This window comes from Apteryx rowi, unplaced genomic scaffold (assembly GCF_003343035.1).
Source record: "Apteryx rowi isolate R43461 unplaced genomic scaffold, aptRow1 scaffold_776, whole genome shotgun sequence".
Taxonomy (NCBI): domain Eukaryota; kingdom Metazoa; phylum Chordata; class Aves; order Apterygiformes; family Apterygidae; genus Apteryx; species Apteryx rowi.
This window is the reverse complement of record NW_020451067.1, coordinates 294722-309385: the sequence shown is the minus strand read 5'-3', so window position 1 is coordinate 309385 and position 14664 is coordinate 294722. Positions and strand designations below refer to the sequence as shown.

Sequence of the window (14664 nt, the reverse complement as noted above, 5' to 3'; positions counted from 1 at the left end):
TAGTTCGTATATTGGAAGAAGAAATAAGCAGCCAATCCTGTACCATCCTGTCTGTGCTACTCTTGATTTTGCAGACCTCCATCATATCCCTCAGTTTCCTCCTTTTCAAAGTCAAAAGGTCTTAACTTCATCCCTTGCATGAGAACTTGGATTCTCTGTGTTGCCTTTCTTGACCTTTTTCCAATTCCACTATATCCATTTTGGGATGGGAATCAGAACTTTGTTCTTTGTTTCTTCCCAAAGAATTCCTAATAATCAGTTTGCTTTTTAGATTGTTGGGCATAATTCAATGAAAACATCAGCTTAGTTTGACCTCTCTATTTTCTCAGTCAGAATTTGCCATTTTTTCCCTGTATACATTGCTTTATATTTATCTGTATTGAAATTCTTCTTCCATTTTAAATACAGTCACTCTTGTAAGGTCCTTTTGGATTGTTTGCAGTCAGCCACTCTTGTCATTACCCTGAATAACTTGGTGCATCAGCAAACTTGGTCACATCACTATTCACCTCCTATTCCAGGTTTTTAATGAATATATTGAGAAGCATGTGTCCCAGCACAGATCCTGCAGGAGTCCTGCAGGTCTGTAACCTACCTCCCCTGTGAAAAATAACTCTTTACTCCTATCTGAAATATTTGTACCAATTACTTTCCTATCTTTAAACCAATTGTTTATCTGTGTCAGAGCCTTAACTCTTCCTCTACCCTGCTTCTCCACCCCAGTTTTTGTTCTGTGTCTTTGTCTTGATCAAGCTACACACATAACGGTACAACGCCTGTGACCAAGGCTGTGCTTTGCTATGTCGCAATGTTATTCTTCCTTCTCCCTAAGCTTGTTCTCCTCRTCCTCTCTGTTTTCTTGTGCTAAACTTAGAACACAAGTTTTCATGGTCTCTCTCTTTTTGATACAGTATCTAGAGTGTTGGGCTGTTAGTATGTATCCAGGCCTCTAGATCTTATTGGTGTGTAAATATAAAAAGTAAAAAGCATGCTGTTATCATATCTGATCTAAAAAATGAAACAAGTTTTGATGCACACTAGTTCAAGTAATTACAAAAGGCAAATCAGCTTTAGTTTAGATTAAAGTAAAACCTCTGCTGCCCTGACTGGTCTTGTCAATTGAGGGGCTTTGTAAGTGAGCAGGAGAATTTGCAGGCTGCCTGAGGTGACAGAGATCAGGATGCTGGAAAATGGAAAATAACCTGTCTTTGTCACAGAAACTGTGCCAGRGTCTTAAAGCCATGACTGTTGCATGGACAGACCTACCTTGCAAATCCAGCTCCCTGGAGAAGTAGGTTGTTTGGTGATGGCTCTTCCTGCAGTTTGGTTTCCTGTTGTGCAGCATGTGTCTGTGCTTGTTCTTTTCAGCTGTGCGCTAATGATATCCTGGATGGAGTTGATGAGCTCATCGATGGGATTTCTCTTCTGCCAGAGCCAGACAAGACCCTTCACCCCCAGGACTCGGAGCCCCAGCATAACTCTGGGCACGGGGATGAGGAAGGTAGGCAAGCGATGGCTTGTGGAACTTCACCCACCAGCTCTTTCAACGCTGGGAACAAGCTGCATCTTGGCAAAGAAGATAACATTTTAAACAAAGCACAAACTGGTGCTGTTTCAGGGGTCAATGGATTGACCTGTTTGGGAGGAGGAAGAAGTCAAGGGGCTTCTCAGGATGGTCCTACCAAAAAGGTTGTTTTTCTGTAACAAGATGATGATAATCATTCTAGCTGTAAAACAGATCTTCTTCCCCTCTCACTAGTAGCTTTTAATTTCATTGYCTTTGGGTCATAGTTGTTTTTTGCTGCCAAAAAAATGTAGATAACCGGGAAATCAATTCTGTCTCTTAAGAATTTAGTTCAATTTAAGCTGAGAAGTAAGCCCCAAGGAAGAAGAGGATATATGGATAAGGCACTGTGACACATGCTGGTTACATCACACCTGGTATTTAAGCGTTCCTGTTGCAATCACTAGATGACCTGRTCAAAGAAGGATGTCTTCTCCCATCTACCAGAAGCAGTTTGGAGAGTTCTGCCACATTTTTTTTTCATTTGTTGATAAGATAGGTGGTTGGAGACTTGCAGAGCAGAGAGGGAAGGATGGTGTCTCTAGCCTGCGAGTGCTGGACAGCTGGATGGCAATGGGTAGAAAGCTTTAACAGTAAGCATTGATTTGGCTTTATGGAAGAGAAGGGGCAAACAATTAAAATTAAATTTCTGTCAGCCTTGGCTTAAATTCACCATTCCCTTCTGTGTTGTAGTAGGGTGCTACAGTAAACTCCCATGCTGTAGGTTTACAGGAAAGCAGAGTCCTCTCCCTTTGGAGAGGGGCTTGCCAAAAAAAAAATGGATCGAGGGGGAGCAAGTGGTCTAATAACTGTCCTCTGAATAGAAGGAGACAGCTTCAAGGTGCCTTTGGGAAGGCAGCTGCTCTTAACTGGAGGTTTCCTGCCCAGCAAATCCCAGTGGAGTTCTTCTCTGCAGCCTATGTGGCGGCAGTACAAGTCTCTTCCTAAAAGTTGTCAGCGTCTCTGTACACATGAGGGTTTTGTAGCATGGTAGCAAGAGCCCTGGTTACCTGTGCTCACCGTGCACAGCACTGCATGGAAGCACAGCATCTCTTGCTCTACTGGGAACCATAAGTGTTCTCATTCCAGCTGCCTGATGTCTCTTTTTCCATGGGACAGAGTTAACTCTTTCACTCTCCCTGCTGAGGTCACGTTCATATGTCATGTGTGAGTTTGAGTTTGGTTCTGTCTGGTAAARTTTTCTTTGTGGTCAAAGGGAATGAAAATTACTTTTCTGTAGCAGAGTAGATCTTGCTGCAAATACTCTGACTGCAGGATCAATGCACAAGCAAGTCCCTAGGTAGGAATTTGAGTCCTTTCTAGCCTAAAAACTGTTGTGGGCTGCTGATGTACACTTAAACACTGCTGTTCACCCTGGAGGTGGCTTCATTTCAGCAGCAAAGTGTCTGTGTTATATTAGTAAAGCACTTTGGGGGATCTTTGTAGAGAGCAGGGCTCTGCAGATAAGTCAGAAAGCCCACCAGCTGTGTTTTCAGTATAAAACTCTCCCCACAGGCTGTTGTCTATAAAGGATCCTTAGGAATCTAGACAAATATGTAAGCTTTTGAGGATTAAAAACTAATTGGAAAGGAATGGGGGAAGAAGAGGAAGAGAGGGCACTTCCCATACTGGCAACCTCAGAGATGGCATTTCAGTGGGTTATATTGTGCCTTGAGCTAGAAATAATCATTATCTTCTCTGAGAGCCACTGATCTTCTTTTAATCCTTTTTTGTCAGCTCCCTGTTGTGAAGTATATCTAAGCAATATAATAAAATCACAAATAGGAATGAGGGGCTAAGCATCCTACCTAGTCAAATCAGCAGCCAGCTGGGCAGCAGTAAAGCCAGATATGTTTGTCCCAGCAGCAAAGTCAGTAACTTTCAGGTAAACTCTTGTAAAAGGACAATTTCTTGTGCTTTTTTTTCCCCTGGAAATAGTCTGTAAAATATCAAGGGAGAGAATGACAACTGAATAAGTGGAACTTTCCTTGTGTCCTTGGAGCTATCATCAAAGGCTGCTTTTGGCCTTCTTAGGAAGGGATGCCACAGCAAAAGCTCCTTCAGGAGGAGGTGTCTCTGCCCTAATGGCTATATATATATATATATATATATATATATATATATATATCAAGAGTCGAGGCAAGCTGGGCACAATAACAGGCAGAGATCAATTCTTCTGAAACTCAGTGAAGTTTGCTCTCTTAACCATAATTCCTTGTGTCCTGCAGCACTTGCCTAGCTGTTTAAATGTACCCTGACTTTTAGGGATTCTTGTCCTCCTGAAAACCCATGATAGGAGAACTGGACAGCTAGACCCGACATTTAGATGAGTCTTGAAAAATTGTTCACTGGATTGCTTTGCAGCATTACATGCAAGCTGCTGCTACAAATGAATTAAACCTCTCCTAGGGCCAGAAATATCCTTTTCTCTCTCCTAAAACCTTATTCATTAGATTGGTTTGCAAGCACTTTCTGAAAGCCAGGATCAGTGAGGTGTGAATCCCAAAGACCAGAGCTGCTCCTGGAGAGTGCTTTGGCAGCAGTTCTTTCCTGCTAGACCAAGAGGCTGCAGTTCAGCTGTTTGCAACTCTGGCAGTACTGTGTGAAGAGGAGAAGGTGTCTCAAATGAGTAGAGACAGACCATTTAGGGCCATATGGACTACAGACAGCTTCTGTAACCTTCCTGGGAAACCAGTGTGCAGCCAGGTTTGTTTCTTCAAAGAGAAAGGCTTCAAAGCCTTCCTCTGAGCAACAGCTGTGGCCATCTAGCTTGCAGGTCTTTCCCGGGTAAAACTCATACCTCCATGTGTCTAAAGAGCAGAGGAAAAGCTGTTCTCTCGGCTGCCTCCTGGTGTTGCATGCTGAAGGACCRTTCATTATACCTTGTCTCAGCCTGTACTCCATCTTTCCTGTCAGCCTTAAAAGAAGATTTCCTGAATGACCTCCTGGTGGGAAAGAAAACAGACCAACTGGGGCTGCCTCAAACACTGCAGCAGGAGTTTTCACTGATCAACGTGCAGATCCGAAATGTCAACGTAGAGGTAGAGAGTTCCCTTTTGCTGGCTTGGTAGGAGGGGGATGTGGGCGGACTAGCTCATCAGAGCTTTTTGAGGGGAACCTCTTTGCTGCAGAGTGACTGCTGGCTGTAAACAAGGTTTATTTTGGGCTATAGAGATCCTCTTGGCCAGGGGTAGTAAGAGAGCGTTTAATCGCAGACACTGGGGGTGGGGGAAGTATTTCAGCATGGTAAGTACACTGGCTCTTGTCCGAAGAAGGCTGGGCCATATTTTCCTCTCTGCTTAGATTGCAGAATGGAAAGTGAATTGTTCCAGTACTTGCAGCTCATCTAGTTTCAGCTTCTTCTGAACTAAGTCTGCTGAGCCCTCCCTATCCTCAGTTTTGGCATCTCCCTTGCACACCAAACCCTCCTCTGTGCATGGAAGCTTTTGACTGGAGGCACAGTGCTGTACTGGGGTGGGAGGCTTGAGGCAGCCGCCTGTCTCCCTTTCCTCTGTACCCCATCCAGTTTCACAGCTCATGGCATGCTCCTCATCCAACTTTTGAACCAGTGGCTTATGATCTTATGTGGTGCCTGTTACTGCTCTGCTGGGCCTGGAGCTCTCCCTGGCCCAGTGAAGTGGGCTGGGGTGCGATGGCTGTTGGGAATGGAGCCTGATTCCTGCCACGGCCCCCTCAGCAGCCTGGGCTGGGTATAATCTCCAGATGCTAGGTTGCTGGGCTGACAGTCTGCTGGCAAATGCCGGCTCTCTCTCTGCCTAGTGTTTTTGCTGTCGCTGTGGTCACTGCCCTTGAGAACAGCATGACTTCGTCTTATGGGTGTGTAGAGGAATCGGCCCCTCAGCATGAATTTAAGGCACTATAAGTTTAAAGGTCCTTGGAGATCTAACTGCAGAGCAATTGTTTGTCTTCGCACAGATGGATGCGGTGAATCGTAGCTGCACAGTGTCAGTGCATTGCGGCAATCACAGAGTCAGGATGCTGGTGATGTTCCCTGTGCAATATCCCAATAATGCTGCACCGTCCTTCCAGTTCATCAACCCGACCTCAATCACTGCTTCAATGAAGGCAAAGCTGCTGAAGGTGTGTGGGGAGTGTATGCAGTCTATAAATACACACAGGCTGGACACCCAGTGTCGTAGTAAATGATGTACATAGTAAGTGATGACGGAGTAAAACGTTTGGCCTCCCAAACAACGCAGGTGGGTTGCTGAAGGCATGCTACAGAGCACTGCTCGAACTGCTATGTTGTGGAGCTCCTAGGATGAGTCTTTGCTGGCCTTGCAGCCCGGTGTTTGCCTTTCTCAACTGATGCTTTTTGAACATGTGTTCTCCAGTGCTACTGGCTTCCTCTTGGTGATGTGTATTGCCTGAGGATCCCTAACAGCTGCCTCCTCATGCGGCTACATCCAATCATTATAGATAAAATGACCAGCCAAGCACGCAGCTGCAGAAAGATAATATTTCTGAGCTTGKATATTGATTCCTGTTCTCGCTTTCCACAGACTGCTTTTAAAATGTGGRGCCTTTTTACATGGGTCCTGCTAATTCCAGACCAGGTGTTTGATCATCTGGCATAGAAAGTCCTATTGCTGCTGAAATCCCCTCTCCAGCAGCAAGAGCTGTCATCCCTTGCCGCTCCTATAATAGCACTGGGAGCACAGATGACTTGTTTTATCCTAGAACTGGGGAGAATGGGTGAAGTGGCAGGCTCTCCCTTAATGTAAAGCAGACAGGSCATTGAGGCAGAATACTGCTGACTTTGTTGTGCTTCTGTTCACTGTTTCATTGTATTCTACTCAAAGCCGAGGGCAGGATATTTTCTGTTGTGCTTGCAGAGGGGAGAGAAGCCATTTTTTTCTTCTCTCTGCTGCAGACCATGGGAATGGTCAGTGTTTGCTGAATGGAAAGGGATAATGAGAGTTGAGGAAGCAAGGACTAGGGATTTCTGAGTTTAATACACCGAAGCRTCTGAGTACTTCAGCTCTTAATGCTTCTGTCCTCGTGAGTCTGACAGTGCTGTGTGCTAGGCCTATGCTGCCTACCTTGAAAGCAAATTTAGCCTCAGTGCTTAAGCCTGAGCTTGGCCTCAGATAGATGGATCAAGTTAGGCTCCTTCCTGGAAGAGCCTRATTCTGTTTGCTACAAATTGGTATGGGACATATAAGTTACAGTGAAATGGAAGCCCAAATCCTGGATCAGTACGCTGAACCTAGGTAAATTCTCAGTGCCCTGACTCATAACTCGGGCAGTATTTCCTCAAAGCAGGCAGCACATCTTTGGACCAGTGTGCCTCCAGTGGGCATTATGGGATGGCTTTGASCATTCCTGGTCTCTGGAGCCTGGCAGCTTAGCTCCTCTGCAAACACAGAGTGTGGGAAGGTRTGGATGTAACCATGATTCAAGCTGCATCTTGTATGTGTTCCAGGTACTGAAAGACACTTCTCTGCAAAAAGTGAAGCGGAATCAGAGCTGCCTGGAACCCTGTCTGCGTCAGCTGGTCTCCTGGCTGGAGTCTGTTGTGGTATGGAGAACTGSACGGGCTTTCTGCCCTAGTTCGTTGTCTTCTCTCACATCCTATGCTTCTGACTCTGCAGTGCGAGTCCGGCCTCATTAGACATGTAAACAGACCCTTGTAACTAGCCGTTACATTTTTGTAAGCACTTGTGGTTAGTGTTGGAGAAAGCTGAGCAGATGATCAGATGCATTTTGTTTCTGAAAATCAGGTCCTGAAGGCCTGCTGCTTTGGGGAACTTGGCATACTTGCTAATATTCATGCTAGCAGGAATTACTGGGATTGGAACACCCTAGTGATGTGTGGTAGCTTCCCAGCTTTGAGGAGATCACTCAGGGTATGGTTGTCAGCTGTGAAGGAAGATGGGAGTCTTCAGGGAGTTGATGGTTTCATTCTTTTCTGAAAGGCACTGGCAGATGTCTTTACCTCCTTATTTCTAGCCAAAGATCCTGCTAGTCCTATTCTAGGGGGTTTGTTTTCTTCTTTTAAACAAAGCTGTGAAAATCTGTTTTTGCTGAATCCTTGTGCCAAGGTTTTGCAGTGATGGTACTGCAGATGAATCTAAGTCACGCTCTGCCCTTAGCTGAGAGATCTATGATACCTACTTGGCATCTCTGTGTAAGGTATCAGGTCTGTGTGTGGGTGGAGTGTACTGGAATGGGTGTTTTTAGCACTCAAGAAAAGGCTAGGGAGWCTCCTCAGTTTTCTTTTCCAAGAGGCTTTGTTTATTTGTCACAAATAAGGGCTTTTTATGGAAAGGCTGTTCTTAACAGTACTGCTGAAACCAAACAGTGTTTTAAGAATGAGAACTTTCACCATTGTATGAAAATCTGATGACTTGAGCAAGATGTTGCTGCCTTTAAAGAATTCCTTTAGTCCTGAGCTGTAGTGTTCTACCAAATACATGCAGACTTCTGCCAAAATCCCTCTGGACAGGCCTGAGGTCCCCTGGTATTTCACACCTGGCTTGCATCGCCTGCCTCCCTCACTCCAARATGCCCAAGTTGCGTTTGATGCCCCATAGTTTTGTGATATTCTGCTTTAAGGATACTCTACCTGACTTGCATGACTGGGGCACCATATTTAGCCCAGCTCCCTGTTTTGTTGTTGAGAGACATATCCAGAGTCTGAAGGTCAGATTTTCTATACAGTCTTGCCTTGAGGCTGTTGTTTCCCCTTAAGTTAGGCTCTGAATTTCAGCACAGCTGTGGTGGGAGAGCAAATCYCTGGGCAAGCAGCCGAAGAAGCACTTTCCTCAAAGTGCTTGTGAGTGGAGCTGATGTTGCCTTTGTAGCCAGACCCAGTAGCCATGCTCTGTGCTTGATCTCCTTTGGCATCTGCCCTGAGGCCTCTTGGCGTTGCGATGCATGGTGTTCCAGCTGGGCTTCCTTTCTGTGGCAGCAGGATTGTGACCTTCGATAACTTCTGTTTCAGAACCAAGAGGACAGCACATCCAGCAATCCCTACGCTTTGTCAAACTCCGTAACGCCCCCCTTGCCCACGTTYGCCCGGGTCTCCAATGCCTATGGCTCCTACCAGGACTCTAACATCCCATTTCCACGGACCTCTGGAGCCAGGTTCTGTGGTGCAGGTTAGCCCTATCGCTGATATGTTTCAACACCTACCAGGGGAATGGTCTCTTTAGTGTCTTGGGGAATACTTGCCTCTGAACAAGACAAGGCTTTGGTCACTGCCCTGCAARAAGTTAAGAAATTGTGTTGGAGTGGCAGTACTGGGATAACCTTACAAATAATCACCCTTATTAGTAACTGCTTGCAGTAGGTGTTGCATGCAGTATTTTAGTAACTCCATCTGGAAATCCAGGAGTAATTGAACAGATGGCCTTTGGCTTGTGGCATGCCAGAGGCATTGACAGACCTTTTCTTTTGCAGAAGCTTGGGAGTTTAGTATTTCCTTGTCTAGTCCCCTCCTACCAGCATCAAACTGCTGGACATATTCTGCCTCTCAGTCTTCAGAACATTTCTGTGACTTAGGGCTGAACTTACCCCTTGCTGAAGCAGTATTTGTGTTGTTATCCACTCCTTTTTCATTCTGCACCTTTCCCCTTGTCCAAAATAACTTTCCCAGGGGATCATTGGGAGACGGTTCCCCTAAATAGGAGTTGGGGTACAGCCATGTCCAGATTTCCAGGAGAGTGTGTACAGTGCAAAGAGCATCCTTAAGGAAGAGGTTAAGGTCTGTGTAAGAGTGGCTAAGTTTCACTGAGCTGTTTCAGATTCAAGCATGACTCCTCTGGACCTGACCACATTTAAATTTGAGTGTGTTTTGAAAGCTGCTTTATATTCTTATAGACCACACCAGATTCCCAGCAAAAGTGAAGCAGAATAGTGCATTGAATTGGCTCAGTGAAACCTGCTAAGACCTGAAACTCTTATAGCGGAGTGGGTGGCTGAAGATACTTGAGATGCTGACAAGTGGGGTAAAGCATGTGAGAGTGTGTTTTGGAGTTGGCTTCAGATGGCTTGGGTTATCCTTTTGAAGAGAAGAGTCTTACCAGCTATAACAGTTTCTCTGCATAGCTGTTTATCACCACACTTCCCTCTGGAGCATTCGAATGCTTGACGAATTCTGGTGAAGAGTTAAAACACAAGAATGTGTTTTTGCTCTTTTTCTTTTACCTTCTTTAACACCTGTAAGCCACTTGAGTTAGTGCTTTTAAGACCATCACCTCCACAAAACATGCTCTTTAATTTAAAGGGCTTGAAAGGAGTGGGTTTGGCTTGAGAAAATGCAGTTGTCTACTTGTAGTTTAGAAGTGCTCAGGACGATGGACAGGCAACCAGCCGCCTGACTCTGATACCTTGAACCACCAGGTTTCCCTCTGTAAACCACCCCTGAGTAAGCCACTCCCTTCTGCGTGATCTTTACGCGGTGTCCTGTCTCTGCAGGGTACTTGGTGTATTTCACAAGACCCATGACCATGCACCGTGCGGTGTCCCCCACGGAGCCCACGCCCAGGTGAGTACTGTGTCACATTTGAGATGTGCCACTGTCACACCACAACCTGACAGCGGCAATGGGCGAGAAGGCAGGAGATTGTCAGTCCTCCACTAATGCTACTGACCTTCGGAAAGTACTGGCCTTTAGTGTTTGCTGTGCCCTGGGCCCTTATTTCACCGGCCCTCAGCGGAGACCCTCTCTTTCTACACACCAGCTGGCAGCATGGGTTATTGGAGCTGTTAATCTCCTCTACAGTCTCCTCTACAGGTTGGATGTAAGCTCCTAAAAGCGTATACTCTTGTTTCTAGGTCCCTGTCAGCTTTATCAGCGTACCATAGTGGCCTCATTACTCCAATGAAGATCCGTACGGAGACTCCAGGCAATCTGCGTTTGTACAGTGGCAGTCCCACACGTAGCGAGAAGGAGCAGGTCTCCATTAGCTCCTTCTACTACAAAGAGAGGGTAAGTACCAGACCAAAAATCCTTTCTTCACACTTTGGCTTTAATGACGTGCGTTCCTTTCGTATGGCTGTGAGCATCGCTGCTATGCAGTGTGCAGTAGTAACAGAAGCTTCATGTTCTTCTCAAGAAGGCACCCTTTTATAAGCAGCTCTGTAAAAATGTCACATCGATTTGTCTCCTTTAGTAACTTCTCTACTAATCCTCTCTAGCATTTGACCTGCTTATTTTGATATGTCTAGACTGACCATCAGAGCTTCCTTCAGTGCATTACGCTGTCTCCTCTTGTGTTATGTAGGATTAAAATCTCACACTTAAGTTATAGTCTCTAGATAAATACACATAGGCCACTCTGCTTTCCTCTGCACTCCCTGATGTACATAGTTGCAAAGGTTTGGGGCTTTCTGCACCTTACTGACAACCTCTCCTGGATTACGGGGTGTATTTGGGTTATTTCTGTTACAGGTGTCTTTCAGGGATATGTGTCCCTTCGGACTGTTGTAAAAGTCATTCCTATGTGATTCCTGCTCCAAAGAGCTTCCAATCCATGTACCTCTGTTTTGGGTATAGTTTTTGTTATCATTGCTGTGTGCGAGCTAGACTTGAGGAGAGAGTGGGGTTGTTTCCTTTTGGGAGAYGGGGTGAGGAAGACCAACTGGTAATCGTAGGGTGGCCAAATAGTTCTGAACTGGTTGAGGGCCCAGTGTGCCTGGAGCAGATGCTGTGGGAGCAATCGGGCATGCAGCTTGCTCAGAAACAAACTGTGCTTCAGCGGGGAGGAGTGTGGAATGGCTTACAAAAATACAGTAGGCTTCTTCCCCTGAGAGCCTGGGAATTCAGGGCTTTCAAGTGATCTGCCCACTGTCTGCGTTGACGGTATACGTCTGCTGCAGCGACCGAGTTTCCAGGTATCTCAAGGAAAGCCAAGTGCTGTCTGCACTCTGCTGCAGTGGGGCCTGGGAACCCCTGTCAGGGGAGCAGAGGGAGAGCCCTGAGCTCTTGTCCTTCCTTGGTACTGAAAGAGGTCTTGATTCTTCTGTAGTCTTGGACTTGACAGCTGACCCCTCTGGGGTTGTCCCCTGCTTTTAGCTGGTCTGAGTCAGTCAGTATATCTGCCAGCTGTGGGAAGAGCCTCCATCCCCATTGAAAGCTTCACCTCCACACAGACCCCAGAAGATTTTTGGAGTCCCTCTCCTGTTCTTATTCCACGCGTGCTTTTGTGATGAGAAAAGAAAATTGTGCTGCCTGATACAAGAATTGCAGCCTGTTCTAGTCTTTGTAGGAGAGTTTATTTAAAGAGCTACCTCTGTCCTCTGCAGTGTGCTCGTCTCTGACATGCAGCTCTCTGAGATGACAGACAAGGCTAAAAATAACGTGTGGAAGCAGCTTGGTGCAATTTCATGTGACCTGTCTCCCCAGCCCTTGTATTGATGGTGACAAGATTTTTGTCAGGGCAGGAGAAAGCTGCAGAACAAAGCATGTGTGTAGCCATGTCTGCTGAAAGCCGGAGAAAATTCCTACATTCTCCTTCCCCTGCCAAGCCATCTCCTCACAGGTTATGTTAGAAGAAGAGCAAGGGCCCTAGCAGGGAGCTAGTTCAAATGTTATTGCAGATGAAATAGTTTTTAAAAAAACCCTCTGTTTCTCTTCAATAAAGGCATGGAGAAAGGTTTCCTGACTCTTCAGGAGTTGATCTCACAGCCTTTGTTAGATCAATGCTAAGTATTTTTATGTCATTTCATTGCTATGATTTTAAACCTTTAAAATAACAGTCTGAGTCTTGTTAACTCCTTGCTCTGAAGTTTGGATTTTATGCTTTTGTTAAGTAAAAAATGAAAATTTGTGTGGTCAGCTATCATGTTATGTAACTTCAGCCCCAAAGCTGAATTTGTCAGAGAACCACATGTTTAAACCTAAATCCACTAGTAACAACCACTGGCATTGCTACCATTAACAAAAAAAATAGAATTTGCATGTTGCTAGACAGGAAATATCCTCACGTTCCCATAAAGGCAGGTGAGCTGCTGAAACCACCAGAGATCTTCGTAGTAATCCGGAATGGAACTAAATCTGGTGTTGAGCCTTTCTGTGCTCATCTAAATGTGCATACATGCGCACACACATCACTTCACACATCCACACTCCTTCTTTCTTCCTCCCTCTTTTTCACTCCTCCAAAAAAAACCCCCACTGAGGAATAGTAGTCAGCAGGAAGGAGAACCTATATCTATACTGTGGCAATGCCATCAGGATTTTGAACCTGGATTCCTCTTAAAGAAGAATTACTGTTGTACTTAGTTACTGGGAACTAGAAACCTTAGCCAGGAAGATTTTTTTTTTTTTCTGCTGAGAGCTATGGTAACACCTAGTGTCCTCCTTGAGAAGCTTCCAAAGAACCAGGCAGCTGGACTTCTGCGTGCCCACAGAGCAGGGATGCATTTGCACAGGTGTCATTGCAGGGCTGGGAAGACAAAAGAGCATTGCTCCTATGGAAAGCCAACTCTCTCCTGTCTTTGTCATTAGGGCTACTGACTGCCCAGGTCCATTCCAGGTATAGACATTAAGCCCCCTCTATGTTCACAGGATGACGAATGCCTTTTCCTGTGCCATTTCTCATAAGCTGACAGCCTGGTGCCTGTTGAGTTTGAGTCAGGGTTAGATGTTGGCAGTGCTGAATGCAGTTGGCATCTCTGATAGCGCTCTTGCCCCTTTTGGGTAGAGTTTCTCAAGCCGGGCCACGTGCCTGCCTCTGGTGCCCTTTGGAGACGGAGTAACCACTGCTTGTTAGGCCCTGTGGAGTTAGCAGGACGTGGGTGCAAAGCTGTGTTCCCCCCACCACCACCACCTCCAGTTAGAGAGTAGTGCCAGTAGGAACCTGGGGACATCTCGGCCTTGCCTGAAGGACAGTCGTACACACAGGCGGTGACTGTGGTGTGCTTTCTTGGGCCTCCACCTCACACTTTTTCCCTGCGTGGAATTTGGCAGGGCCTGGAAACTGCTGCTTCTCAGGACTTCCTCRGGCTTTGTCCTTGTGCCCACCTGGTTGCAGACTTTCCAAACTCAAAGCACGTGGGAGTGTAGCCATGAGTCCCGTAGGTTGGCAGCAGTGGGTTACCGACAGGAGAATAGGATTTTGTGGGGGGACAAAGCTTGGTTTTGCTTGTTCTCTGCTGTATTGAATCTTTTTCTACTAATCCTTTTCTCCTCCTCTTGTGAGGCCTGGTGGAGGAACATGCAGCACAAGGCTGTGGTCTTCTCCTTGTCTCTGTTTCTCCAGAGCTGTATGGCCAGCAGCCAGACGGTCTGTAAACGGAGCCTTGACCCTAGACTCCCTGACTGCAGGGTTCTCCCAGCAGTGAGATGCAAAGGAAAGTAGAGGCCCAAGGCATGGCTGATGGTGCTGATTACCAGTTGTCAGCTAAAAGAAAAATTCAAATACATTGCACGCAACACAAATAAGCCTGGTCTTCCCCTTTTTATAGTGTTGATTCTTACAGAACTATAACAGAAAATATTTTTTTATTCAAGTAAGTGCACAATAATGTGCTTTGAGAGATCCCATTTGTTTTTAGTAGCTTTAATTACTGTGTTGAGTACTTAAACGTACACAAGTTCATAATGAAAGCCTACTTGGGAGTTATTCTACATAGTCAATCAGTGAATTTGATTGCTAACCCAACTTGAATGAGTTCCTCAACCTGTAATGGCAGTTTCCTCATTGCCATTGGCAAGGTCTCTAGATCCTTCCTAATATCCTGGCATTTGGCTTTTTATTGTTTAAAATGAAAGTAAACAGTTGCAGCAGGTTCTAGTGAATGAAGTCCTGGAGGATGCTGGACTTTAAAGGGATGTTTTGAGGAAGCAGGAATATTTGTTTAGCTTGCTACAGATTTCTGTGCCATGGCACCGGGCAGCTGCATTAAAAATTATATGACTGGAATAGCACTTAGCTGCCTGCCTCATCAGCCAGGAGGGGGGAAACTGGTTAAAGCAGGAGCCTGACATGTGGAGCACCATGGTGTTGTCTTCTGCTCTACCACCGATTCACTGCAGTTCAGTGCTTGTTGCAGTAATACAATTCCATGTGGAAGACTTCATTCATACTTGTGGTCACTGAAGTCTTCCACAGAGGCTAGTGAGAGGCACA

At 45.8% G+C, this 14664-nt stretch overlaps 1 protein-coding gene across 3 annotated transcripts in view; it reads left to right on the top strand.

Moving 5' to 3' along the window:
• Positions 1-14664, top strand: part of WDR59 (WD repeat domain 59) — a 48520-nt gene that overhangs the window by 16470 nt on the left and 17386 nt on the right. For all 3 annotated transcript variants that reach the window (XM_026088591.1, XM_026088590.1, XM_026088592.1), the window contains exons 11-17: positions 1369-1501; positions 4481-4605; positions 5501-5665; positions 7011-7106; positions 8532-8688; positions 10007-10076; positions 10367-10520. In XM_026088591.1, coding sequence (XP_025944376.1) covers positions 1369-1501; positions 4481-4605; positions 5501-5665; positions 7011-7106; positions 8532-8688; positions 10007-10076; positions 10367-10520 — 900 coding nt within the window. The remainder of the gene's footprint in view (positions 1-1368; positions 1502-4480; positions 4606-5500; positions 5666-7010; positions 7107-8531; positions 8689-10006; positions 10077-10366; positions 10521-14664) is intronic.